At 35.6% G+C, this 26,156-nt stretch overlaps 4 protein-coding genes across 5 annotated transcripts; 3 read left to right on the top strand and 1 right to left on the bottom strand.

The window, feature by feature from the left end:
* The first annotated feature begins 200 nt into the window (after positions 1-200).
* LOC11425395 (putative disease resistance protein RGA3) lies at positions 201-5,085 on the top strand. Its single transcript, XM_003598832.4, has 3 exons — positions 201-376; positions 1,140-4,618; positions 4,721-5,085. The coding sequence occupies exon 2, from the start codon at positions 1,178-1,180 to the stop codon at positions 4,583-4,585; it is 3,408 nt and encodes a 1,135-aa protein (XP_003598880.2). The 5' UTR covers positions 201-376; positions 1,140-1,177; the 3' UTR covers positions 4,586-4,618; positions 4,721-5,085.
* A 3,506-nt stretch (positions 5,086-8,591) lies between these two features.
* LOC112420045 (uncharacterized) lies at positions 8,592-10,580 on the bottom strand. Its single transcript, XM_024778648.1, has 5 exons — positions 10,229-10,580; positions 9,816-10,033; positions 9,527-9,664; positions 9,234-9,371; positions 8,592-9,119 (listed from the first exon to the last, which is right to left on the bottom strand). Exons 1-5 carry the CDS (start codon positions 10,578-10,580, stop codon positions 8,592-8,594), a joined length of 1,374 nt encoding a protein of 457 aa, XP_024634416.1.
* Positions 10,581-13,745: 3,165 nt separating this feature from the next.
* On the top strand, positions 13,746-17,749 carry LOC112420044 (uncharacterized). The gene is made up of 5 exons (XM_039831864.1): positions 13,746-13,970; positions 14,601-15,318; positions 16,120-16,340; positions 16,440-16,749; positions 17,338-17,749. The coding sequence occupies exons 1-5, from the start codon at positions 13,746-13,748 to the stop codon at positions 17,436-17,438; spliced, it is 1,575 nt and encodes a 524-aa protein (XP_039687798.1). The 3' UTR covers positions 17,439-17,749.
* Positions 17,750-18,137: 388 nt separating this feature from the next.
* Positions 18,138-22,818, top strand: LOC11431011 (disease resistance protein RGA2). 2 transcript variants are annotated; one of them, XM_013603589.3, is made up of 4 exons: positions 18,138-18,304; positions 18,672-20,541; positions 20,650-22,187; positions 22,290-22,818. In XM_013603589.3, the coding sequence occupies exons 2-3, from the start codon at positions 18,726-18,728 to the stop codon at positions 22,152-22,154; spliced, it is 3,321 nt and encodes a 1,106-aa protein (XP_013459043.1). In that variant the 5' UTR covers positions 18,138-18,304; positions 18,672-18,725; the 3' UTR covers positions 22,155-22,187; positions 22,290-22,818. The 2 variants fall into 2 exon arrangements, with proteins under 2 accessions (XP_013459043.1, XP_003598877.1); XM_003598829.4 differs by having other exon boundaries at positions 18,672-22,187.
* The last annotated feature ends 3,338 nt before the right edge of the window (positions 22,819-26,156 follow it).

The raw sequence follows: 26,156 nt of genomic DNA, 5'->3' as shown, positions 1-26,156 counted from the left end.
AAAGGGACAGTTAAATAGAAACAAAAATTTTCTCTAGACAAAAAAATAACAAATGCATCTCGTAATTTGATAACGTTAAACAAAATTTTAGTCATTAGATGCTTCCCTACCGGGACGGAGAAAATATTAATTTCACCATTTCAATCAACTCAAAGAATCATTTCCTTGAGAACCGCACACAACTTTAAAACGACTAAGGTACACTAAGTCGTAGTCTTGATACATAAATATGGTAGGTGAGGTGTTGAATTTTTGTTCCGTTGACGCGGGAAACAAAAAAAGTGTCTCATATCATTTTTATGCCTCTATTCTACATCACCTTCCTTCATTCGTTCTATATTCTTTCTTTTTGGCGATTGATCCCAGTCTCATTCAGGTAACTTTCCCTCTCTTACATTCATAATCTTTGTATATTCAGAGGTATCTGATTAAGGATTGTATTAAGTTATGAGTTGTTAGCTTGTTATTAGAGAGTATGTATATGTATATAGTCGCTCCGTTTCACAATATTGTCCATTTTGGAGAATAATTTTGTTTCACTTTACTTGTCACTTTTAAGTTTCAATGCAACATTAATCATTGATTTATCAATAATATCCTTAACTTTATTGTTGAGAGAGAAATAACAGAATGAAATAATAAATGAGTAAGGGTATTAGAGAAAAAACACAAAAAATTATAAAAAATGACAAACATTTATTTGATATGTATAATTTCTTTAAAATGGACAAGTATTGTGAAACAGTGGGGGTACATTAGAGTATCTATGAATATTTGTTATTGTGAATAGACTATTTTCTAATGGTCTTAGTGAGCTTAGCTCAGTTGGTAGGAACAATGTATAATATATGCAAGGTTTGAATTCAATTGTAGGGAAACCTTAGAATTCAATTTATGTTAAAGCTAGATTTAAACTCGGGCGGTTTTTTCTTAAAGTTTATTAATCACTTAAGTCAGATTATACAATAAAAGACTCTAACTATTGACTAGGTATTTTTTGTGAAATCAAACTTCATTATAATCATGTCTTTTTATTTACTTTATCATTAAAATTATGTTAATAAAACAATACTATACTACCATTGTAGACTTGTTCGTTTTAAGTATATAGAAGATTATATAACCATCTATTCTTGTAGATAGTCTCCCATAGTTTTGAACCACGCTCGCTCAGATCATGTCAGAGGTTGTTGGTGGGACATTTCTTTCGTCTGTCTTTCGAGTGATTTTTGAGAGGTTAGCTTCAACAGATTTCAGAGATTACGTCCATGTAGATGTGGAGAAAAAACTTGAAATCACACTGGTTTCTATCAATAAAGTGCTGGATGACGCAGAGGCAAAGCAGTACCGTAACAAGAACGTGAGGAATTGGCTTAATGATCTCAAACTTGAGGTAGAGGAAGTAGAGAAAATATTGGATATGATTGCTACTGATGTACAACGAAAGAAGATATTTGAATCTAGGATTAAAGTATTGCTGAAGAGGCTAAAGTTTATTGCAGATCAAATAAGTTATTTAGGACTTGAAGATGCAACTCGTGCTAGTAATGAAGATGGAGCCACTTCCCGAATATTACCTACTATATCTTTGGTCTATGAATCTTTCATATATGATAGAGAGCTTGAGAAATACGAAATAATCGACTATTTACTTTCCGACAGTGACAGTCGCAACCAAGTACCCATAATCAGTGTAGTGGGTGTGATTGGGATGGGTAAGACAACCCTCGCCCAGCTTGTTTACTATGACGACATGATCGTGGAGCATTTTGAAATTAAAGCTTGGGTCCATGTTTCGGAATCTTTTGATCTTGTTCGTCTGACCCAATCAATTCTTAGGTCAATTCATTCTTCGGCGGCAGATAGTGAAGACTTGGAAATACTCCAACATCAGTTGCAACAGAGGTTAATGGGCAAGCAATATTTGCTCGTTTTAGATGATGTCAGGAACAAAAATAGGAATATGTGGGAGCATTTCCTACTTCCTTTTAGCCGTGAATCTTCAGTAGGTAAGATGATTGTGACAACACATGATATGGAAGTAGCATCAATCATAAGATCTACGCAACTACTTCATTTAAAACAATTGAAGGAGAGTGATTGTTGGAGTTTATTTGTGAAACATGCCTTTCTAGGAAGAAAAGTATTTGAATATCCAAATCTGGAATTGATAGGCAAACAAATAGTACAAAAGTGTGAAGGGTTGCCTTTAGCTCTGAAAACATTGGGGAATCTCTTGGAAAGAAAGTTCTCTGAACCTGATTGGGTTAAGATGTTGGAGACTGATTTCTGGCGTTTACCAGAGGGTAATAACAACATTAACCCTTTATTGAAATTGAGTTACCTTAACCTCCCTTCCAATCTGAAGCATTGTTTTGATTATTGTTCTTTATTTCCAAAGGGCTATGAGTTTGAGAAGGGTGAAGTAATCAAGCTTTGGATGGCAGAAGGTTTGCTGAAGTGTTGCGGAAGAGACAAAAGTGAAGAAGAGTTGGGTAATGAATTCTTCAACGATCTAGTGTCAATAACATTTTTCCAGCAATCAACAATTATGCCATTATGGGCTGGTAAATACTACTTCATCATGCATGATCTTGTATATGATTTAGCGAAATTAGTGTCAGGAGAATTTCGCTTAAGAATAGAGGGTGATAACCTGCAAGATATCCCTGAAAGGACGCGCCAGATTTGGTGCTGCCTTGATTTGGAAGATGGTGATAGAAAACTAGAGCATATTCTTAAAATTAAGGGACTACACAGTCTGATGGTAGAAGCACAAGGCTATGGCAACCAACGTTTTAGGATAAGCACCAATGTGCAGCATAATTTGTTTTCAAGAGTAAAATATTTGCGGGTGTTGTCTTTCTCTGGTTGCAATCTCATAGAGCTAGCTGATGAGATAAGAAATTTAAAGCTTCTGCGCTATCTAGACCTTTCTTACACCGAGATTGCAAGCTTACCTGATTCCATTTGTATGCTGTATAATTTGCAGACACTCTTACTGCAAGGTTGTTTTAAACTGACTGAGCTCCCTTCAGATTTTTGCAAACTCGTCAATCTACGTCATCTTAATCTGCAAGGCACTCATATAATGAAGATGCCAATGAAGATAGGAGGGTTAAACAATCTTGAGATGCTGACTGATTTTGTTGTGGGAGAGCAGCGTGAATTTGATATTAAGCAGTTGGGGAAACTCAACCAACTTCAAGGAAGGCTTCAAATTTCAGGGTTGGAAAACGTCAAAGATCCTGCATATGCTGTAGCAGCATATTTGAAAGACAAAGAACAGTTAGAAGAATTAAGTCTGTCATACGATGATTGGATAAAAATGGATGGATCAGTAACTAAAGCACGTGTCTCTGTCTTAGAGGCTCTTCAACCAAATATAAACCTCATGAGGCTAACCATCAAAGACTACAGAGGCAGTAGATTTCCAAATTGGCTTGGGGTTCATCATTTACCCAATTTAGTATCTCTAGAATTGTTGGGATGTAAACTTCGTTCCCAGTTGCCCCCACTTGGGCAGTTACCCTCTCTCAAGAAGCTTTCCATTTCAGGCTGTGATGGAATAGATATCATTGGTACAGAGATTTGTGGCTACAATTCATCAAATGATCCATTTAGATCCCTTGAAACTTTGCGATTTGAGCACATGTCTGAATGGAAGGAATGGTTATGTCTTGAATGTTTTCATTTGCTTCAAGAGCTTTGTATCAAACATTGTCCGAAGTTGAAAAGTTCCCTGCCTCAACACCTTCCTTCTTTGCAAAAGTTGAAAATTATTGATTGCCAAGAGTTGCAGGCTTCAATTCCCAAGGCTGATAATATCAGTGAGCTAGAACTAAAGAGATGTGATGGCATTTTGATAAATGAATTGCCATCCAGCTTGAAAAAGGCCATCCTTTGTGGAACTCAGGTCATTGAATCCGCCCTAGAGAAAATTCTATTTAGCAGTGCCTTTCTTGAAGTGTTAGAAGTTGAAGACTTCTTTGGTCAAAATCTAGAATGGTCCTCTTTGGATATGTGTAGCTGTAATTCACTTTGCACTCTAACTATAACAGGTTGGCACTCTTCCTCCTTGCCATTTGCACTGCACTTGTTCACCAATCTTCATTCTCTGGTGTTGTACGATAGTCCATGGCTGGAATCGTTTTGCTGGAGGCAGTTGCCTTGCAACCTATGCAGCCTCCGAATAGAAAGATGTCCTAAATTGATGGCTTCGAGAGAGGAGTGGGGTTTGTTCCAACTCAATTCTCTGAAACAGTTCAGTGTAAGTGATGATTTTGAAATCTTGGAGTCCTTTCCGGAGAAGAGTCTGCTGCCATCAACTATGAAATCTCTTGAGTTAACAAATTGTTCCAACCTAAGAATAATAAACTATAAGGGTCTTCTCCACCTCACTTCACTTGAATCTCTATATATTGAAGACTGCCCTTTCCTTGAGAGCTTGCCGGAGGAGTGTCTACCCAGCTCCCTTTCTACTTTGTCCATTCATGATTGCCCATTAATTAAGCAGAAGTACCAAAAGGAGGAAGGAGAGTGTTGGCATACAATTAGTCACATTCCTGATGTGACAATTTCCTGATTGGCGGCTGAGATGAGATGTTATTATAGCCAGGTGCACCACATTCACCAATCTGTTTATACTTGTCAAACATTAGTATATTTTCTCTTACATAGTAAAAATTATTCATAAGATACTATCTTTTATGTTGAACAGTGCACGGTGTTTGTGATATATGTAACAATGGTGTTTCAGACCGCTTACATGTGACCTGAAACCATGCTCTTTTGTTGCCATCCATTCTCACTCGTGACCAAATGAATGGCATGACCACTGCTCTCACACACAACCAGAAGTATGTAGCTGTTTATTCCACTTCCACAAAGCTCATGCATGGTCCAATTGTAGGCTCGACATTTGGATGTGTAGACGCTGCGACTTGTTGTGCTTGTAATCTTCTCTATGTTATTCTTGTGACTTTGTATCCCTTTTTTGGGGTCTCATTAATATTCATGTGGTATTCATGTGGACAACATTAATTGTCTGTTTTTTCAATATGTGCCAACCGATTGAGCAGAATAACTTGCCTATGGTGATGATATGATCTTTAACTGCGATTTTCAGTTTAACATTTTTACTTTTAGAAAGAAGCGGTCAAAATTATTATTAAAAATAAAAAATTGAATGTCATGGTACTTTGTTTTCAGTGAAATTTGTTGTTTTAAGCAAATTCTTTAGGCTCTATCTGTTGACATAACATCAAACAGAAGCAGTGGCTGTCTACAAGAATTTTTCTCTCATTTTTCTTACATGGATTCATATTTGTCATTGTTAATAGGTGAGTTAGACTTTAACAACATGGTGTTACATCTGATGTGCTTGTGTAAACAAAAAAGTCATACGGCAATTAGATATATTATTTTTAGCCAATCAATATTAACACTAGCAACAATACAAGATGGACACCCCCCCCAAAAAAAAAAAGTAGAGGAAGGACACAAGTACCATCATGTCAAAATTTTGTCACAACTTAAGTTTAGGATCATGTTAACACAAATAGCAAATAGTTATTTAGAAAAAATATTTCGGTCATCTTATGTACATCTACTATAGTCATACCTTCTTTGATGATTTCATTAGAAAATTTCCCGGATCACATAAGTATTTGCTGTCACAAAAAAATATTATGGGATTGAGTCGCGTACTAGGTCATTCTCTTTGAGACGTTTCACGATGTTGTCCTAAATTGTGCTAACATATTATCAACCACAACGTTACCAAGATAAAACAACTCAGCTAAAATTGTATCGGACTCCCACTGCATTGTAGGATCTGTTATAAAATTGCACCTGAAAATATGGTAGAATCCACTCAGCAACTACAAATATGGCATTAAGACCACTCACAAACGGAAGGGACTATGGTATGCAGACCACTTTAAAACCGAACGGACAATGACATTATGATCACTCTAAACGTAAAAGGGACAATGATCAATAACTCTCCAACAAGATTGTTGAGCACAACTATGTTCGGATTAAGATATCTTTTAAGTTTTACATTATTGGTGTACAAATTGATACCAGCTACGTTCTTAATATTCTAATTACTTGTTCTGTGATGTGGATTGATCGTCTCAATGCAAAATGGTAATTACACTTGACGTCTCTCCAACATGTCTGGATATTTTATCCTTAAAATTTCTCTATTGAAATTCACCTGACAAATGCTCCTAAAATCAAAGAGGCTATTTGGCTTCTGCATGTTTACCCCTTGATTAAGTTTAACAATAATGGAGCTTCTCATGGTAGTTCAAGCACCACTTCATGTGGTGGTATTAGATTACCAAACTAATTTTGGATGGATAATGTGGAGGTAATCATTGAGTAGTAACATACTATAGGGATAATCTTGATTCATTGATGATCATTAGAAGTTGCATAAACATGGTTGTTGAGGGATTGCATGATGGTCAAACATACAAAGACATGCATGATGTTATTTTAAGGATTAAGGCTGAGATGCTCACCACAACCACTACATATATGATTACCATATGGAGGAGGTGGTTGAGGCAGGGCAGAGCACCGTGATTGAGACTATATTTTTTATTTGGTTGTAAATTATGAATTTTTTTTCTATTTGATTGCATTTTAATTTGGTTTAATGTCACCAACACCTAATTTTTTATAATGAATGAATTTGTTTTCCAATAAATTGTGTTTCCATTTATTAAATGAACGAATGAGCGGTTGAATCAAATGTATGAATAATGATTGAATGTATGTATGAAATAGTAAAAAAAACACATACAAATTGAGGTGCTATCAATCTTGGCCTCTGTAACTGTCGTAGCCAGCTGCGGTTGTTAATTGTCGTCGTTCTAGAGATTCTTTGTGTGATTCAGGTTACACTGAGAATTTATGTGGTCCACGACGCACAAAAACTTTTATAAATAGACATTTTTGATTATTTGTTGTAAAACAAAACAAAGAATCATAAACACTTATCCGATAGATCTAAACACCAAACTACCTACAATTTACTACAACGGGGGAAACTCAATCGGTTCAGGGTTCGGGTTGATGTTAAATTGCTTGGGTTTAGTTGGACCAAATCAATCGTCAACTCAACCACGAAGACACAAAGAGGGTGGACAATGTTGAGTATCGGCATCCATCGATCGTCTCGGATGGAAGCGTCCATTTCACCCAACTGAAGATCAGGAACAACGACGTGAGAACCATATTCTCAATATTTAATCAATATGGGTCTAAAGGATTGATCAGATTGGACGTTACTTGGCCAGATCTTTCATAGATATCTGGAAGAGTTTGTATTTTATTATTTATTTTACGTTGTTGAATTATGGTTAAATTATGTTCTTGTTGTTAGGTTGCATGGATATTGAGTGGTTTTGTCCAATTATAATCAAAAGTTTTGTTTCACCTTTAAATACCCCCTTTATTTGTGTAATTTTCAAATGGTCTTTAAATACCCGTTTACATGTGTTCTTGTTAAAAGTGTGTTTTCTTTCACTACCAAAAAAAAATGATATTGTTCACTACCAAAAAAAAAAGTGTGTTTTCTTTATGGCATTAATATTTAAGTATCTTAGTGCCGTATTTATTTAATTCAAGTTGAAAGATTAGTTTTGAGCAAGAGCATATTTAATCAACGATTTTAGACATCGTCGATGTTGCAAATTCAAAAATTTGAATATAATCATATTTATTTTCAGTTAGTTTTAATTTGTATTGTATCATGTACTTTATCAATTTAAATAAATGACTACCGTTTACTTTTATAAAAAAAAAATAATAATAATATAGTGCAAATAGATTTTTTTTTTTTTTTTGAAGAGACTAAAATGAGATATATTACCACAACATAGGGCTTCCTGGCTCAAGGTGAACCAAGGAAGAAAACCCAAAGAGTTAAACAACGACTATACAATAATTACAAGACAAAGGCCTACACCGCACAACATGCCGGATCCACCAAAGAATTAACCTATGCCTAAAATAGTAAACGGACTAATCCACCAACCATGATAATTGAAGGGAAGAGTTATAAACCTCGCCTTCAACCATTTGAAAGTCAGTAACTTAATCCTATCGACCACCTGTAAGATTGAGCTATCTATAGCCTTAAAAATTCTGCTATTCCTTTCCTTCCAAATTTCCCAAACTGTTGCAAACCAAATAATCTGTAAAATTGATTGCCTCGATTTAAAGACATCACCAAGGTGTTGAAATTGAGTAAAATGCCCAAAGACATCATAAGGTAATGCCGTAACAACTCCAAGCCACTGAAGAATATAATTCCAAACTGTACTAAAAAACGTACAATGAAACAATAAGTGAGTGGAAATTTCAAACAATCCACAACTACCCACACACAATTGATCATCGAATTGCAACATCTGACGCCTAAATAAATTATCTTTTGTAGGAAGTCGATCACGAAACAAACGCCACGCAAATAACAAAACCTTAAGCGGTACATCCTTATACAAAATAAAAGGTGTTCTCCCCATTGTGACGACAACATCTTGTGCGATAATAGATGTATATGCACTGCGAACTTAATACATTGAAGACAAGTCTGGCTTCCATATCCATTGATCCTCTCTATGAACCTGTAAAGTCACATTTTGAAGTAAAATAATAAGCTCTTCCACCGACTCCTCCTCCCACACAAACAACCTACGTCTCCACCTCCACGCCCCTCCATCCACCCCCCACCCTAACTCTTTCATCACCGCCACAGATTCATCCTTCAACAACGACAACTCAAATAACCTATAAAATCTAGCCCTTAACGACACCTCACCCACCCAAACATCCGACCAAAACTTGGTATCTTTTCCATCACCCAAGGAGCGAGAAATATTACTAGAAAACCACCCGTTCGATCTCAAACTCGCAACATTCCTCCACCACAAAGAACTATCACGACCTCCAACCCTCAACCTTCCGTTCTCTAAACCATTCCTAGCTGCCAACACCCTAAACCACAAACTATCCTTCTCCACCAACATCCGCCAACACCACTTCCCTAGCAATGCCAAATTAATTTCTTTTATTCTCCTTACCCCCAATCCTCCAACCTCCTGACTCCGACAAATAGAATCCCAGTCAACCCAAAAAAATTTCCTATGGTCTACACTCCCCCGCCCCCCCCAAAAAAATAATATTTAAAATAGAATTGATAAAGGAAATAATACCTGACGGAGCCTTAAAAAAGAAAGAGCATAAACAGGGAGTGATGACAGGACATATTTCAGTAAAACCAAACGGCCACCCAAGGACAAGTGTCTCGACTTCCAACCCGACAGTCTAGAATTTATTCGATCAATAAGCGGCTTCCAAAAATTCAATCAACTAGCATTCCCGCCAATAGACAAACCAAGATACATAAACGGAATGGTACCAATTTTACACTTCATCACCATAGAAGCCTTGACAACCACGACCCTTCAACATTAACCCCGACCAAAAGACTCTTAGAAAAATTCACCTTAAGACCAGAGAGATCCTCAAAAAGCAATAAGATGGCCCGCAAAGCTCTGACATTAGCCCAAGATTTTTCGCATAAGATAATTGTATCATCCGCAAACTGAAGATGAGACACCACCACCGGCTCATGGCTGCCCACCTTATAACCAGACAAGAGATTATTATTTGCAAAAGCTTCCATCAACACATGAAACCCCTCTGCCGCCAAAAGAAACAAAAAGGGTGAGAGAGGATCTCCTTGCCTTAAACCCCTACCCCAAAGAGAATTCATCTGTAGGAGACCCACTAACCAACACTGAAGCTGTGGCCGTCCCCACACACTCCTTAATCCACTTACGCCAAAGAGTCGGAAAATTCATTTTCACCATCACTAAATCCAAGTAACTCCAATCAATGGAATCATATGCTTTGTCAAAATCAACCTTGAAAAGTAATAATTCTTTATTACGTTTCCTTGCATCATCAACAACCTTATTGGCCACCAAAATTCCATCTAGAATCTGACGAACTTTAATAAAGGCCGACTAAGCATCAGAAATAACCGAACCAATAACCAATCGAAGCCTATTTGCCAGAACCTTAGCCAAAATTTTATACAAACATCCAACCAGAGAAATGGGCCGAAAATCATTCAATTTTTTAGGACAATCAATCTTCGGAATATGAGCGATGAATGTACTGTTAATTCCTTTTACTAACTTACCATTCCTGTGAAATTCCACCAAATAACGCAACACATCACTCTTCAGCAGATCCCAAAACTCTTTAACAAACCGAAAAGAAATGCCATCAGGTCCCGGACTTTTGAAGTCATCGCAATCCCAAACGGCCACCTTCACCTCCTCCAAAGAGAAAGGTTTTGTTAACGCAGTCCCTTCGCAAACAGATAAGGAACGGAATTGTAAACCCTCCATACTAGGATGGTTAGCAGTATGAGCTTTGTAATGAGAAGAAAAATGTTGAAACACTGCTGACCGAACATTGTCTACCCCTTCAACCAACACACCATCCACAAAGACGAAAGGAATAGCATTACAACGACTATTACTAGACATAATGTTATGAAAAAAATTGGAATTCGCATCCCCTTCACGTAACCATCGATGCCGGGATTGTTGCCAACAAATACTAGTGCAAATAGAAATTAATAGGCAATTAGGCCTTTTCAAATTTTGAATTTGGTAAGCGCCTGTGGGATGGCTATGGCGTTGTTGATTCTCTTGGGTTGTTACAAACAGTGGCGGAGCCAGGAATTACATAGAGCCTGGGCGAAAAATTTATCGCAAATTCACATGTGACATAATATATATATAAATTCCTTCCTTCAAAAAAAAAAAATATATATATATAGATAAATAGTCATATATAAAAATAAAAAAGGATCGTCATATTAAGTTGTTTGAAGGATTTATCGGCAGTGGCGGATCTTGAGTTATTTTCTCGGGGTACCAAAATTCTATGAAATATATATTAAGCTGTTTGAAAAATTAATCAAAATTGTTAACTGCTGTAGTGGTTTAATTTGCATGAGTATGGCTCAGAGGTGTGTGTTTGATTCCCACCATGGAACTTTTTTGACAAAAAAGTAAATATATACAGAAATATAAAAAAGGGACAAGAAGGAAGAATCGAACCCGCGACGTCCGAGAGAAATAGCAACTGCTTCTCCACTGCGCTAATTGAAAAATATGTAAATAAAATGCCCGATATAATATATATAGAAACATTGCGGTACCATGGGTTCTAAGGAAGATCCGCCATTAATTATCGATCGAGCCCGGGCGACCGCCCGGTGTCGCCGGGCGGTGAAACCGCCCCTGGTTACAAATGTTCTTCTTATTTTCAATCTGGGGATTGGTCGTTTTCACGATCTATTTTAATTTTGGGGTTGAAATGATTTAATTATTTGTTTTTTTGTTTAGTTTAATGAGTTTTTTTAGGTATAGTTTTAAGTGAACTTCTAGGATACATTCGCAAACTAAGGCGTATCGGTACTCTTGGAGCTTCTTAAATATACACATTAACGATTATTTTTATGAAATAAAAAGATACTTTTCGACATTTATATTTTAGATAATATCATTTTATAAAAAAAGAAATAAAAAAAAATATCATTTCATTGTTTATAAAAAACATACTAAATTTGTTACATTTTATTGTAAAGAATAAGCAATATTCTCTATTACGATTAATAAAAATTCAGCAAAATTATATTTTATTTCGCCGACGTTTTTAGTATAATAATATTTAGTTATTATAATTATAAAAGATAGAGAATAATTTTTTCTTTAAAAAAACTCATAACTATTAATTTAAAAATTTGATGTACCAATACATTCAAATTTTTGAAAATACCATAGAATTTGCATAGTTTTAATTTTTTTTTAAGCAAATTTGCATAGTTTTAATGAGAAATATATTTCATTAAAATGTGTAAATGATTAAAAGATATTTTTTATTTAAAAATAGGTGTAAATATGAGAAGTCATTCATTTGCCTTACTTTAGTGCCACATCACCTCATTTGTATATGTATCATCACATCACAAATTCTTACAATCTAGGCATTCGAATATCATACAGTTCATGCTATAACTTTGAAAAGTCAAGTCTAAAATACATCGTGGAACTTGGAACTGGAACGTCCAATTTTTATTTTTATTTTTGTGTCTAGAGGGGTTATTTTAGGGCATTTTTAAGACTTGGGATGCAACCCTTTGTATCGCTTTCTCTCCATTTATCTAAATTAATAAAGAAGTAATTTTTGCATTGATCTGAATTTTCTTTTGTGATTTTGTCGTTTGAGTTGGATGTTTTATCCGTCGTCTTGGTGCAACATTGTTTGGTTTGATGTCTTGTTGCAGTATTCGTTTAGTTCATGTTGACATATCAGTTTTAATTCATCAGATATTAAATCAATGATTTAGGTGTCAATTTTACAAATTTGAAAGTGTGAGTTTGCAAGTCACTTTTATTTTGTCACAGTGGTAGATTTTTTCTCGTTTGTGCTACTAACATATGTGTTATGTGTTTGTTCTTAGACTCAAAGTTCAGCAATGTCACTCTTTTTGGTAGGCTCTTTGATGGATGTCTCTTTTGTTTATGTATATGTATTTGGGGTTATTTGAATTCTAGGAGTGTTCTATTTTGAGTTGTACAAGTATGTAAATATGTCATTTTGATACTCTGGATGATAATATAGTTGAAACAAGATTCAGATCTTGGCAACGTTGAAAATACAGAGGATATTTTATCAAAATTTCTTTAAATATTATGTTGAAGTAAAAAGGTTACATAAAGACTACTTATTTTTCATTTGTCAAGTTTGATCGTTAGGTTTGCTTGACTAAATGCCGCCCTTCAAATTCAATCCCTTTTTTCTCACTTTCAAATTCAACAATTATTTTTTAATATTTGTGAATAAGGTAAGAGGTATTTATAATTGTGATGAAGGGAAAAATTTGCAAGTTGTTCATGTACCCATGTAAATGATAGAATAAGGGTAATTGAGGCAACTATCCATATATTAATGCACTTATGGAAAATATGATCCGCAAAGTCCCACGAGATTTTTTTTTGTATTTGACACATGCTAAAAGAATGGTAAAGTTTGTCAAAAATTTCTAAATGGAAGTAATTGAATGGAGATTTAACGCAATTATTTATAACTATCGATGTATCATCTATGTATATGGTCAAAGTTATGTTGTTTAAGTAAAAGTTATGTCAAGAAGTAATATGGGTGACAAGATCTTCATACTAGATTATCTTTTATACCTTTTGATGCCAAATATCAATAGAAATGTTCATGACATTTTCTTATACAAATGTGGTATTAGTTTATTTTACTAACTACTCAAGTAGGAGTGATTCCATATCTTTTTAACGTACTATTATAGTGGAAATATGTAGAAATGTACATCATTTTTCAACAAATATATATAGAGTTGTCAAAATGGGCCGGCCCGTATGGGCCGGCCCGAAAGCCCGCATAAAATATAGGGCTTGGGCCTAATAATTGGAGCCCGAATTTTTCCAGGGCTTTTTAGCCCGGCCCGGAAAAGCCCGGAGCCCGTTCGGGCCACGGGCAGCCCGACAGCCCGCAAAAAATTAAAATGGGTCATTTTTTTTTTTTTTTCGTGTGGTGTCTGCTGGGCCTGGATATTAGGGATCCGGCCCAAATTAAAAAAACCCTACCCACCCTAACTCAACAACTCACGTATGTGTGAGTATGTGACATCAGCCATCAGCGTTCAAGGCTTCAAGCGGCCTCACTCTCTCAGTTCTCACAGTCACACACCGTCATCCGTCAAACTCTTTTCTTCTCCACGCCACGCGATTCCGATTCTTCCATTCATCAAGCTCACGCCGCGCCGCGCGATTCCGATCATCAAGGATTCAAGCTCACACCGTGCGATTCCGATTCTGGCAGCTGAAATCACACAGGTTCGTTTTCATCCTTTCTTCATTTTCGTCGTTTCTTCCTTTCTTCATTCCTCTTTCTGGACATTGAATGATATGACTCAGGATTCTGGACATTGAATGATATGACTCAGGATTCTGGAAGCAAACAATTTATGCAGATAGTCATCGTTTTCTTGGTTTCTAATTCAGGCTCAGCAAGTTTCTAATTCAAGCTCAACACCTCTATTTCTTCTTCTTCTTCATCGTTTTGGAGGTTTGTTTCTTTTTCTTTGTTTATCTGTTAAAAACTTAAAATGTGAAATTAGGGTTTGAATAGGTTTGAATAAATGAATTTGGGTCGGTACTGAATTGTTCTAAATGACAACTATGTTTTAATGAATTTGGGTCGGTACTGAATGAAATTGGATGGTAGTCTGTTCTAAATGAATTTGGGTCGGTACTGAATTGTTCTAAATGACAAGTTGAAAACTATGTTTTAATGAATTTGGGTCGGTACTGTCGTACTGATGTGATGGTAGTCTGTTCTAAATGAATTGTTCTATTTTGTTTTGCGCACATAGTCTGTTCTATTTTGTTTTGCGCACATAGTCTGTTCTAGTGTTCTATTATGTAATCTTTAATGAATTTATAATTTGGCATATAATTATGTAGGAATTACAATCTGTTTGTGCTTCAAATATGAGGGATAGTGATACTGATGGTAGTGGAAGTCTTCAGAATATGTGCGTTGATGGGGAAATTGAGAGCCAAGCTAGGGAAATTCCACTAGTACCACCACCAATTGATCAAAATACACAAGAAGTGTCTTCTGATCCAAAGGATAAGAAGCGTAAGGGCAAGGCTAAGGCTAAGGACAAGGCTACGGGCAAGGTCAAGAGCAAGGGTAAAGCCCTAACATCTGACGTGTGGCTATATCTTGTGAAAGTTGGTATTGTAGATGGAGTAGAGAAATGTAGATGCAAGGCGTGTCACAAATTATTGACTTGTGAATCAGGAAGCGGAACTAGTCATTTAAAGCGTCACGTACTTAGTTGTAGAAAGACTATCAAAAATCATGATGTGGGTGAAATGATGATTGATGCTGAAGGAAAATTGAGAAAGAAAAAGTTTGACCCTATGGCTAATCGAGAAATTTTAGCTAGAATCATGATTACACATGGTGCACCATTTAATATGGTTGAGTGGAGGGTGTTTAGAGAATACCAAAAGTTTTTGAATGATGATTGTGTTTTTGTTAGTAGAAATACTATAGCCAAAGATATTTTGAATGTTTATCGTGATGAGAAACAAAAGCTGAAATCACAGTTAGCTCAAATTCGAGGGAGAGTTTGCTTGACTTCTGATTGTTGGACGGCATGCAGCAATGAAGGTTATATTTCTTTAACTGCTCATTATGTTGATGTGAATTGGAAGTTGGAAAGTAAAATTTTAGCATTTGCTCACATGGAACCCCCACATAGTGGGCGAGATTTAGCTTTGAAGGTTTTAGAAATGTTAGATGATTGGGGCATTGAAAAGAAAATTTTTTCCATCACTTTAGATAATGCTTCTGCAAACAACAGTATGGCTAACTTTTTGAAAGAGCATCTAGGGTTATCAAATAGTTTGTTGCTTGATGGAGAATTTTTCCATATAAGATGCTCAGCTCACATCTTGAACCTCATTGTTCAAGATGGACTCAAGGTAGTTAGCGATGCTTTGCATAAGATTAGACAAAGTGTGGCTTATGTGAGGGTAACAGAAAGTAGAACACTACTTTTTTCCGAATGTGTTAGAACTGTTGGTGATATTGATACAACCATAGGATTGAGATTAGATTGTGTTACTCGATGGAATTCCACTTTTATAATGCTACAGAGTGCGCTTGTTTATCGTCGTGCATTTTATAGCTTAAGTTTACGGGATTCAAATTTTAAATGTTGTCCTACAAGTGAGGAGTGGAGAAGGGCTGAAATAATGTGTGAGATTTTGAAGCCATTTTTCACTATTACAAACTTGATATCCGGCTCTTCATATCCTACATCAAATCTGTACTTTGGTGAAATATGGAAGATTGAGTGCCTCATAAGATCTTATTTGAGAAGTGAAGATCTTTTGATTCAAAAGATGGCTGAAAGTATGAAGGTGAAATTTGATAAGTATTGGAGTGACTATAATGTTGTTTTGGCAGTTGGGGCTGTTCTTGATCCAACCAAAAAGTTTAACTTTTTGAAATTTGCTTATGAAAAACTTGACCCACTCACTAGTGAGGAGAAGTTGAAAAAAGTTAAGATGACTTTGGGGAAGCTTTTTTCCGAGTACATCAAGAATGGAATTCCTTCTAATCTAAGCTCTTCACAAGTCCAGCCTAGCTATGGTGGAGGAACTCGAATTACGTCATCTTCATATGATGTAAGTTCATACATTCTTTCTTTATTTTATTCTTTTATTAATTATTTGTTTTTGTTTGTATGAATATTTTGTAACTTGGTTAGGTTGGATGATTTGTAGGAATTTGAAGAGTATGAAAGCCAATCAAGTAGCAACACCGGAAAATCAGAACTTGATACTTATTTAGATGAGTTGCGGATGCCTCTATCTGCAGAATTTGATGTCTTAGCTTTTTGGAAGGAAAGAAGTCGTAGAAGTCCAAATCTTGCAAGGATGGCTTGCGATATATTGAGTATTCCAATAACAACGGTGGCATCAGAATCTGCGTTTAGTATTGGCGCCCGAGTTGTGAATAGGTATAGAAGTTCAATGAAAGATGATTCTGTTCAGGCTCTCTTGTGCGCACGTAGCTGGTTGCATGGTTTTGAAGGTATGGTTTTTATAGTTCTATCATTTTTACAATTGTTTTATAGTTTATATTATTGTCAATAGAACTGACTGAAATGAGTTTGATGTGAAACTCATGAATGAAAACTTATATGACAATTTAATTTATGAATCAAAACATTTCAAAGGAAGCATCTAACATTAAATCTTGAATCTTGAATCTTGAATGGAAGCATCTGCTCATTTCAAAACTTAGTTAGTATCTAACATTAACAATCAAATTTCTCACAGAATTGATTTATTTTTAGTTAGTATGCTAGATTAGATAGTTAGTATGCTAGAATGAGCCATTTGAGCCTAGATGAAAGGAAGCATCTGCTCATTTTGTTGTTGCTTTAAATCTTGAATGCTAGATTAGATAGTTAGTATGCAATATTCTTGGACTTTCATGATTGATTTTTGTTCAATATTTAACAATCAAATTTCTCATAGAATTGATTTATTTTTAGTTAGTATGCTAGATTAGATAGTTAGTATGCAATATTCTCACAGAATTAATTTATTTTTAGTTATCAATACTGAAGTGATTTTTTAATCTCTATATTTAACAATCAAATTTCGTAATTTGTAGAATTATATGATGACAACAATGATGTTCAAGAAGATGAAACTCATGGAAGTGGACAAGCATCAAATAGTACTGTGGATGTTGTGAACCTTGAAGAAGATTAAGTGACTTTGTTGGGAGTGACTTTTTGGATTAAAACTTTTGTTATGTTATTGTTATTACTTATTCTGGATAATTAGTAATTTGAATTTAGAATCTTCATTCTGGATAATTAGCTTGATGGAAGCCTATTGTCATCCTAGTTGAAGGATTGTCATCCTAGTTGAAGGATTAAACAATAGATACTTCTACTGTTTTACATGATGCCTGTCTCTGTTAATTACAGTTTTGGATTTTAGGGTACATTAACCAACAGGAGTTGGCATGGAGAAAATGAAACACCAGCCCGGTAATATCAAGCTTACCTCCAGGAAAATGAACATAAATTTGTGTATATTTAAGTTATTATAATTTATGTTCAATCATTAAAGAATGGGAAGAAAAAGAAAAAAAAACAGATACGGGCCCGGGCTGGCCCGTTAGCCCGGTATATTTATGTATTTCGTACTTAAAAGAATGGAAAAGGGAAGGAAAAAAATACGGGCCAGGGCTGGCCCGTTAGCCCGGGAGCCCGTATAGGGCCGGGCTCGGGCTCATTTTTTGCAGCCCATATTCAAACCGGGCTTTTTAGCCCGGCCCTTAAAAGCCCTTGGCCCGGCCGGGCCGGGCCTAAACGGGCCGGGCCGCCCGTTTTGACAGCTCTAAATATATATTCTTGAAACATGTGTAGTAATAAAGTAACAATAAACAAATAAAAGAAAGAAACATCCTGGTAGGTGTGGAATTCTTGTTCCGTTGAATCTAATAAAAAGTGTATCATATCATTTTTATGCTTCTATTCTACAATACCTGCCTTCAATTCCCTCATTCATTCTATATTCTCTCTTTTTGGTTACCAATCTCAGTCTCACTCAGTTGAAAACAAGCTCAGGTTTGTCTCTCTTTCTCTCTCTCTCTCTGTCTCTCTTAATTATATCCTAATAATACTGATATAGTTTTTACCTATCGAGTATAAAGGGAAATTAGCATTTGGTTCCTAACAGATTGTTCTAGCTAGATTTAAACTCAGATGATTGGTCCTTATAGTTCATTAACCACTTGAGTCCAACCACAATTATACAATAGAAGACTTTAACTGTTGATTAGGTATTTTTTGTAAATGAAATATCACTAAAATTATGTATTTTTCACTCAATAATTAAAATTATGTTCATCAAAACTAAAAAAAAAAAAATCAGCCATATAAACTTTGTTCTATTTCACTAGACAGAAGGATACATAACCATCTATTCTTGCAGATAGCCTCCCAGAGTTGCGAACCACGCTCAGAAGAATACTGCTTAATTTATATCATGGCAATGGTTGTTTTTCCTGGGGCATTTCTTTCGTCTGCCTTTCAAGTGATTCGTGAGAGGTTAGCTTCAACAGACTTCAAAAAAAGGCAGATAACAAGATTTGAAAACACACTGGATTTGTTATATGAAGTGCTGGATGACGCAGAGATGAAGCAGTACCGAGTCCCACGAATAAAGAGTTGGCTAGTTTCGCTCAAACATTATGTATACGAATTAGATCAACTATTGGATGTGATTGCGACTGACGCACAACAAATGGGCAAGATACAACGCATTCTTTCAGGTTTTATTAATCAATGTCAATATAGGATGGAAGTATTGTTGATGGAGATGCACCAACTTACACTTAAAAAGGAATTATTAGGACTTAAAGATATAACTAGCGGTCGTTATCGAGTTAGAGTCAGTCAGAAATTGTTAAGAAAATTTAGAACTAAATCTTTGATAGATGAATCTGTCATGAATGGTAGAGAGCATGAGAAAGAGGAATTAATTAAATTTTTACTTTCTGACATTCACAGTGACAACCTTGCACCCATAATTAGTATAGTGGGTCTGATGGGGATGGGTAAGACAACTCTCGCCCAGCTTGTTTACAATGACGACATGATCACGGAGCATTTTGAACTTAAAGCTTGGGTGAATGTTCCAGAATCTTTTAATCTTGTTAGTCCCACCGGATTAAATCTTAGCTCATTTCATATTTCAACAGACAATAGTGAAGACTTTGAAATACTCCAACATCAATTTCTGCAGTTGCTAACGGGCAAGAAATATTTGCTTGTTCTAGATGGTGTGTGCAAAATAGACGAGAATACGTGGGAGGAGTTACAAATTCTTTTGAAATGTGGATCTTCAGGAAGTAAGATGATTGTGACAACACATGACAAGGAAGTAGCATCAATCATGAGATCCACCCGGCTAATACACTTAAAGCAATTGGAGGAGAGTGATTCTTGGAGTTTATTTGTGAGATATGCTTTTCAAGGTAGGAATGTATTTGAATATCCAAATCTTGAATTGATAGGCAAGAAAATAGTAGAAAAGTGTGGGGGGTTGCCTTTAGCACTGAAAACATTGGGGAATCTCTTGCTAAAAAAATTCTCTGAATCTGAATGGATTAAGGTATTGGAGACTGATTTGTGGCGTTTACCCGAGGGTGAAATCTACATTAACTTGTTACTGAGATTGAGTTACCTTATCCTCCCTTCCAATCTGAAGCGTTGTTTTGCTTATTGTTCTATATTTCCCAAGGGCTATGAGCTTGAGAAGGGTGAACTAATTAAACTTTGGATGGCAGAAGGTTTGTTGAAGTGTCACAAAAGAGACAAAAGCGAACAAGAGTTAGGTAATGAATTCTTCAATCATTTGGTGTCAATATCTTTTTTCCAACAATCAGTAATTATGCCATTATGGGCTGACAAATACTACTTCGTCATGCATGATCTTGTCAATGATTTAGCGAAATCAATGGCAGGAAAACAGCCCTTTCTACTTGAGGAATATCACAAACCTCGGGCGCGCCACATTTGGTGCTGCCTTGATTTTGAAGATGGTGATAGAAAACTAGAGTATCTTCATAGATGTAATGGACTACGCAGTTTGATAGTAGACGCACAGGGCTATGGTCCCCACCGCTTTAAGATAAGCACCGTTGTGCAACATAATTTGTTTTCAAGAGTAAAACTTTTGCGGATGTTGTCCTTCTCTGGTTGCAACCTCTTACTGCTAGATGATGGGATAAGAAATTTAAAGCTTCTGCGCTATCTGGACCTTTCGCACACTGAGATTGCAAGCTTACCTAATTCCATTTGTATGTTGTATAATTTACAGACACTCTTATTGGAAGAATGTTTCAAATTGCTTGAACTTCCAACAGATTTTTGCAAGCTCATCAGTTTACGTCATCTTAATCTGACAGGCACTCATATTAAGAAGATGCCAACAAAGATAGAACGGTTAAACAATCTTGAGATGCTGACTGATTTTGTTGTGGGAGAGCAGCGTGGATTTGATATTAAAATGTTGGGGAAACTCAACCAACTTCATGGAAAGCTTCAAATTTCAGGGTTGGAAAATGTCAATGATCCTGCACATGCTGTGGCAGCAAATTTGGAAGATAAAGAACATTTAGAAGATTTAAGTATGTCATACAATGAATGGAGAGAAATGGATGGATCAGTAACTGAAGCACAAGCCTCTGTCTTGGAGGCTCTTCAACCAAATATAAACCTCACGAGTCTAACCATCAAAGACTACAGAGGCGGTAGCTTTCCAAACTGGCTTGGGGATCGTCATTTACCAAATTTAGTATCTCTTGAATTGTTGGGATGTAAAATCCATTCCCAGTTGCCACCGCTTGGGCAGTTTCCCTCTCTCAAGAAGTGTTCCATTTCAAGCTGTGATGGAATAGAAATTATTGGTACAGAGTTTCTCGGCTATAATTCATCAGATGTTCCATTTAGATCCCTTGAAACTTTGCGATTTGAAAACATGGCTGAATGGAAGGAATGGTTATGTCTTGAAGGTTTCCCTTTGCTTCAAAAGCTTTGTATAAAACATTGTCCCAAGTTGAAAAGTGCCCTTCCTCAACACCTCCCTTCTTTGCAAAAATTGGAGATTATTGATTGCCAAGAGTTGGCGGCTTCAATTCCCAAGGCTGCTAATATCACTGAGCTAGAACTAAAGAGATGTGATGACATTTTGATAAATGAATTGCCATCTAAATTGAAAAGAATCATCCTTTGTGGAACTCAGGTCATTCAATCAACCCTAGAGCAAATTTTGTTGAACTGTGCCTTTCTTGAAGAGTTGGAAGTTGAAGACTTCTTTGGTCCAAATCTAGAATGGTCCTCTTTGGACATGTGCAGCTGCAATTCTCTTCGCACTCTAACTATAACAAGTTGGCACTCTTCTTCCTTGCCTTTTCCACTGCACTTGTTCACCAATCTTAATTCTCTCATGTTGTACGACTATCCATGGCTGGAGTCATTTTCTGGGAGGCAGTTGCCTTCCAACCTATGTAGCCTCCAAATAAAAAAATGTCCTAAGTTGATGGCTTCGAGAGAGGAGTGGGGTTTGTTCCAACTCAATTCTCTGAAACAATTCAGTGTTGGTGATGATTTGGAAATCTTGGAGTCCTTTCCGGAGGAGAGTCTGCTGCCATCAACTATGAAATCTCTTGAGTTAACAAATTGTTCCAACCTAAGAATAATAAACTACAAGGGTCTTCTCCACATGACCTCACTTGAATCTCTATGTATTGAAGACTGCCCTTGTCTTGACAGCTTGCCAGAGGAGGGTCTACCCAGTTCCCTTTCTACTTTGTCCATTCATGATTGCCCATTAATTAAGCAGAAGTACCAAAAGGAGGAAGGAGAGCGTTGGCATACAATTAGTCACATTCCTGATGTGACAATTTCCTGATAGGCGGCTGAGATGAGATGTTATTGTAGCCAGGTGCACCACATTTCCCAATCTGTTTATACTTGTCAAACATTAGTATATTTTCTCTTAAATAGTAAAAATTATTCATAAGATACTATCTTTTATGTTGAACAGTGCACGGTGTTTGTGATATATGTTGCAATGCTCTTTCTGACCGCTTACATGTGACCTGAAACCATGCTCTTTTGTTGCCATCCATTCTCATTCGTGACCAAATGAATGGCATGACCACTGCTCTTACACACAACTAGAAGTATGTAGCTGTTTATTCCACTTCCACAAAGCTCATGCATGGTCCAATTGTAGGCTCGTCATTTGGATGTGTAGACACTGCGACTTGTTGTGCTTGTAATCTTCTCTTTGTGACTTTCATGTGAACACCATTAATTGTCTGTTTTTCAATATGTGCCAACCCATTGACCAGAATAACTTGCATCTACCAATTATATGGTGTTGATATGATCTTTATCTGTGATTTTCAGTTTTACATTTTTATTGTTAGAAAGAGCTGATCAAAATTATTATAAAAAATTGAATGTCATGGCACTTTGTTATCAGTGAAATTTGGTGTTTTCTAATCATAGTCGGACCATGTTTTAAGCAAATTCTTTGTTATCAATGAAATTTGGTTATTTAGTTTCTATCTGTTGACATAGCATCAAACAGAAACAGTGACTGTCTAGAAGAATTTTCTGATTTTTCTCTGATGTATTCATGTTATATACCAAATAGATTATCAATATCATCATCATCATATGTTTTGCATGGTATACAACTTCTTGAGCCTCTAATTTCAGTGCTTCATTAGCACAAATTATTTAAAACAATCTCATGGCATTCTTCATTTTCAAATTCAAACAGTATGGACAATATATTCAATATTGAATAGCAAGAATGAGTTTAGGCTGCTTCTGTTCTTGTCCCGGTTGGGCTGCCACGGGTCTGGCTGTGTTCTGTAGACTATAGGCTTCTGCCAGTAAGTTTTTGGTGCGTGTTGCTTTCCTTCCTTTACTCCGCATTGGTGTGGTCATTCTCTTTAACCTATATAAATGTGTAGAAATTGGACGTAATAGCTTTTTGGCACAATTTACTGATATAAACAATATTTATATCAAATTGGGAATTTTATAATAGATTTTTTTTGCAAAACAAGTCAATAAGTGCTATGAAAAATAACAATAATTTGACACTTATCAAGGTTATCATAGTGAGGTCTTACTCTTTCAGAGATAATTGAAACACAATAGAATTAGGATTCTTAAATTGTCATCTAAAGGCTCCAACTTCTCTTGTGAATCTTAGAAGTACACCACATACCATCTCTTACCTTAGTAGTTCTACAAACGGACAATTCTATGTCGTCTACCTTACCAAGAATAAAGTTTATAATGCAATGTTCAAAAAAGATAATCAAGGAAAATGACTCAGGAAGTATCGTTTGACCACCTATTTGTAAGTTCAATTAGATTCCCAAGGTCTTCATCATCATTCCTTGTGCAATCATAGATTCTGGAGTTGGAGAAGGTGATTGTGACTAGTAATTTAAGATCTAGACATATTTGAAGCGGACATTTGCAAAGTAGAACAACCCCATTTGATCATTCATACTATCCTCCACGAAACGACACGAACCTTTGTATGAAAGTGTGAAAGACCAATGGTGAAACATTGACATCATAAACGACTTAAAAAAAGTTAGAAGAAAATAAGAGAATGTGAAATGGAATGAAAAATTAAGAAGAATGAGGAGATATTTATTGCAAAATTCAAATATGAATGTAACAATAGTCAAAGGAAGCAGCTGGAAAAACGTTGGTAAAAAGAAAAAATAAAAATATGGTATAAAAAGGCATAAAAATGTATGAAACCATCCAACCTTGTTGAGCAAGCCACTATCTATATTTTGAACTGTTTCAGATTATATAATCTAAAACCATTCCTAAATTTGTTTAGATTATATAATTTGAAATCTCTCCAAACTATGTAAAAACTTGTATTTTGAACGATTTCATACAATTAAGATTATAGAATCCGAACTAGTTTATTACATAATTTTTCAGCGGTCCACATTGGACCGACAATTTATGGGATCCACGACGTACAAAAACTTCTATAAATTGGTTGTTTGATTAATTTTCAAACCACACCACAAAAGCATAAACACTTATCTAGTAAATATTTACACCAAATTAGCTGCAATTTATCACAACAGGGAAAAACCTAATCTATTTAGAGTCATTGTTGATGTCAAACTGTCTGACTTGAAAGATCAGCAAGACATAATTAATTGTCGACTCAACCACTAAGACACAAGAAGGGTGGAAAATGTTGACTATCTTTGTCCATCGATCAACTCAAAGTGTCCAGTTCACGTAGATGAAGCTCCGGAACAACGATGATGTGAGAATCATGTTCTCTATATTTAGTTAGTAAAGTTCTAAAAAATCGAACGAGTTAGACTTTTTCTTGGTTAGGTATTTTCATGATATTCAAAGTTTGATTCGACCCAGGAACTACGAAGAAATCAAGGCTTGCATGGATAGACCATACGAAGAATTTGGTTTGGTTGATCCATGATCTTGTGTGTTTTATTATGTTGTTTTACGTTGTTGAATTATATTGATGAGATTGTTATGTCTAATGTAGATTGTTGTTGTAGAATTTGATTTAATGACATTTTTTTCTGTCAATATTATGTGTTTTGGGCATGGTTTTAATTATGATATTTGAATCCTACAAAAACCCTAAAAATGTCAATTTTAACACAGTCTGGAATAGTTTTGGATTATCTAAGTCGAATGAATTTGGGCAAGATTTTAGATTATTTAATATAACTTGTTCATAATATGGAATGTGGTGTTGCAAACAATGTTTGGACGTTTCATGGCATTTTTAATGTATTTTTGGACGGTTTGAACATTTTAAACCTTTCCTTAAACCGTAGCTATAGTCTAGGTTTTGTGGCTAAAAATAGCCTTGCATTCTTCAAAATTTTCGTTCCTTCTTCACTTTTTATTTGGGAGTAGATTATGATACCATTATGACTACTGGCCATTTATACCATTCCAAAATTATTGTGCACTTTTTATTAAGATGATACGATGGTCAACAAAGATATGCATATCAATTATAATTTATTTTTTAGAGTTTGATGTTTCAAATTATATAATTTGAAATCATGCAAAATGTGTTTGAGTTATATAATCGAATAAAAACATTTTGAGAATTTCAAAAAGTGCATAAGAAAGTAGAGTGAAAAAATAGAAAGTTGCTTTTCTGACATCAATTTTTGCCTAAAAATACATGGAAATGACCGTTTTACCCCCGACGATAGTTAACTACCGGTGGAAAAAACTGACGGTAGTTAACTACCTTTGATTCAATGGTAATTAACTACCGTTCCTTATTTAAAATTAAAAAAAAAAAAACTCCAACGGTAGTTAACTATCGTGGAGCATGAAAATTTTGTTGCTTCAACTAAAAAGCATTAATATTCAGCATAAGTGTCTTAGTGGGGGAAGTTATACCCAACACCCCTGCATTTATACCTTGATCCCGACATTTAACACAAACTATCAAATTTACCATTTTTGTAAAATAAAACACAATCACACTTTTACTTCTTCACCCCACATTTTTTCTGGAAAAACGATGGCCCTGAAGAAGGAAAAAAAAAACTACCAACAAACCGTGAGCCTTCTTTGCCAAACTCATCAATTATTGACCGTACTCTCAATTGTTTCTTGTATTTGTTCTCTCTTAACCATTTCTTGTGTTTGTTCTCTTAATTGTTTACCGGAATCATTGGTTGAGGTTTTATGGATTTGCCAAGGTTTTTTAGATTAGTGGGTTACCGGAAAGTAGAATACACAATTTTCAAGACAAAATTTCATTTTATAATTCCTTATTCGTGCCTCCGCGGTTAACATTTCACTTAAAAAAAAATACAAACCCGAGCCCAATCCGAAACCCAAACCCAAG

Source organism: Medicago truncatula, chromosome 3, assembly GCF_003473485.1.
Source record: "Medicago truncatula cultivar Jemalong A17 chromosome 3, MtrunA17r5.0-ANR, whole genome shotgun sequence".
NCBI classification, from domain to species: domain Eukaryota; kingdom Viridiplantae; phylum Streptophyta; class Magnoliopsida; order Fabales; family Fabaceae; genus Medicago; species Medicago truncatula.
This window is presented reverse-complemented; position numbering and strand designations above follow the sequence as displayed.